We start from the raw sequence: 1,659 nt of genomic DNA, 5'->3' as shown, positions 1-1,659 counted from the left end.
CCCCCGTCAGATTCAATATGAAGCATTTCTGTAATAATGCCAGTTCCTGTTACTACTGTAAAACGCCGATCGTTTGTAGTAATGCTGAGCCCTCCCTCCTCGTCAGTACAGTTACTTGTTTTTCATTTGTGTCTCATCTTTTTTTCCAGAGATGCTACAAAAGAACTCAGCCACATGAACATTAGCTGTCTGGAGTCTGTGGACTGACAGATGGTCAGGAGTCATCTTAACCACTGTTCGAGAGCGATGGAGACGTCCTGGAAGAGCAGGCCGGTCGCGCTCAAGTCTGGACGGAGATGTTTGTGCTCCGACTGGAATCTGGTGCTTTCAGGAAAACTGAGCTCTGAATACACCAGACACGCTTAGTATGTCTGTAGACTTGTACACTTTGCATGCATCTCTTTATTTTGCGCTTGTGTTTGTATATATTTTAAGATACTGTACATATTTGAATGTCTTTGTAAGGACTGTACAGTAAGTAGAACTCTGTTTGTTTTGTTGCATTATGAGATTAAGTGATCATCTGCACTTGTTTTTGAGGAACAGGCTGATTTTGATCTCAGGTGCCATCGGTCTCTGATGGTTATGGACTGACGTTATAGTAAATATGATATCATGATATTCATGCAGATACGGGCTCCTCCGCACATGTGACTCTGGTGGAGAATCTTTTCTCGGTCTCTGAAGCGTTTGTTGGGGAACCCGTACGATGTGCTGTCTCAGGGGAGTCTTTATTCGGACCTTTCTTTAAATCAATAAATCATGAAAATGAATGAAAACACAAATTGTTCTTCCGTCATAAACCAGAGCATTTCAGGACAAGTTACATTTTGCAGTTTAGTTTCAATCAACACTCTTTTAAGAGTCCATGCTCAGGCGGTAATTAAGCATCAGCACACTGGTAGTTCATGATTAACTGAACATGTACTAAAGGCAGGTCAGCACTAGCTCTGCGGTAGTTAAGCACGAACACACCAGTAATCAACAATTAACTGAACATACACACAAGGGCATATTAGCATTACTACAACTTATTAAACATTTTAAGAATAAGCAAGCAAAAATAATCCAGTAATTAATGGTTAACTGAATGTACAGTAAATGTAGTAAAAGTTAGATAGTTACAGTTGAGACATTCAGTAGAATAGGGAACACGTTCACTATATATTAAGAGTTTGTCTCAGTAAACTCCTAATTACTGCTTGTTAATAGTTAGTAAGGTAGCTGTTAAGTTTAGGATTAAGAGATCTAAAATATGCAGAATAAGGCATTAATATGTGCTTTATAAGCACTGATAAACAGTCAGTGTGTTAGTAATGCATGCTGATAAACTGCTAGTTAATAGTGAGAATTGATCCTTAAAATAAAGTGTTGCCAACAGATATTCTGTACTATCAGTAACTTTTGCAACTACATGTTAACTAGCTCTCAGTAGAGTATTAGTAGACTGTTAGTTTAGGGTTAGGGTTGGCAGAATAAGCTGCCTTTTAGCCATTATTTGCAATGTAAATGTCTTTATGTGTGTGATTTACCGTCTATAAAGTGAACCAAACAACAGGAATAATTACGTTAAATTAGTGCTGGTTTTACAGTTTTGAGTAACACATTACGGTGAAACTTTATTTTAAGGTGTCCTTGTTACACGTTACATGTACTTAC

At 38.0% G+C, this 1,659-nt stretch overlaps 1 protein-coding gene across 1 annotated transcript in view; it reads left to right on the top strand.

Moving 5' to 3' along the window:
* LOC107577739 (uncharacterized) overlaps positions 1-779 on the top strand; it is a gene marked incomplete at its 5' end in the record, with an annotated part of 6,918 nt that extends 6,139 nt beyond the window's left edge. Inside the window, one exon of the mRNA XM_016263779.1 lies at positions 150-779. Coding sequence (XP_016119265.1) covers positions 150-178 — 29 coding nt within the window. The remainder of the gene's footprint in view (positions 1-149) is intronic.
* Positions 780-1,659: the final 880 nt, after the last annotated feature.

This window comes from Sinocyclocheilus grahami, unplaced genomic scaffold (genome assembly GCF_001515645.1).
Source record: "Sinocyclocheilus grahami isolate Dianchi unplaced genomic scaffold, SAMN03320097.WGS_v1.1 scaffold7046.1, whole genome shotgun sequence".
Taxonomy (NCBI): Eukaryota; Metazoa; Chordata; class Actinopteri; order Cypriniformes; family Cyprinidae; genus Sinocyclocheilus; species Sinocyclocheilus grahami.
This window is presented reverse-complemented; position numbering and strand designations above follow the sequence as displayed.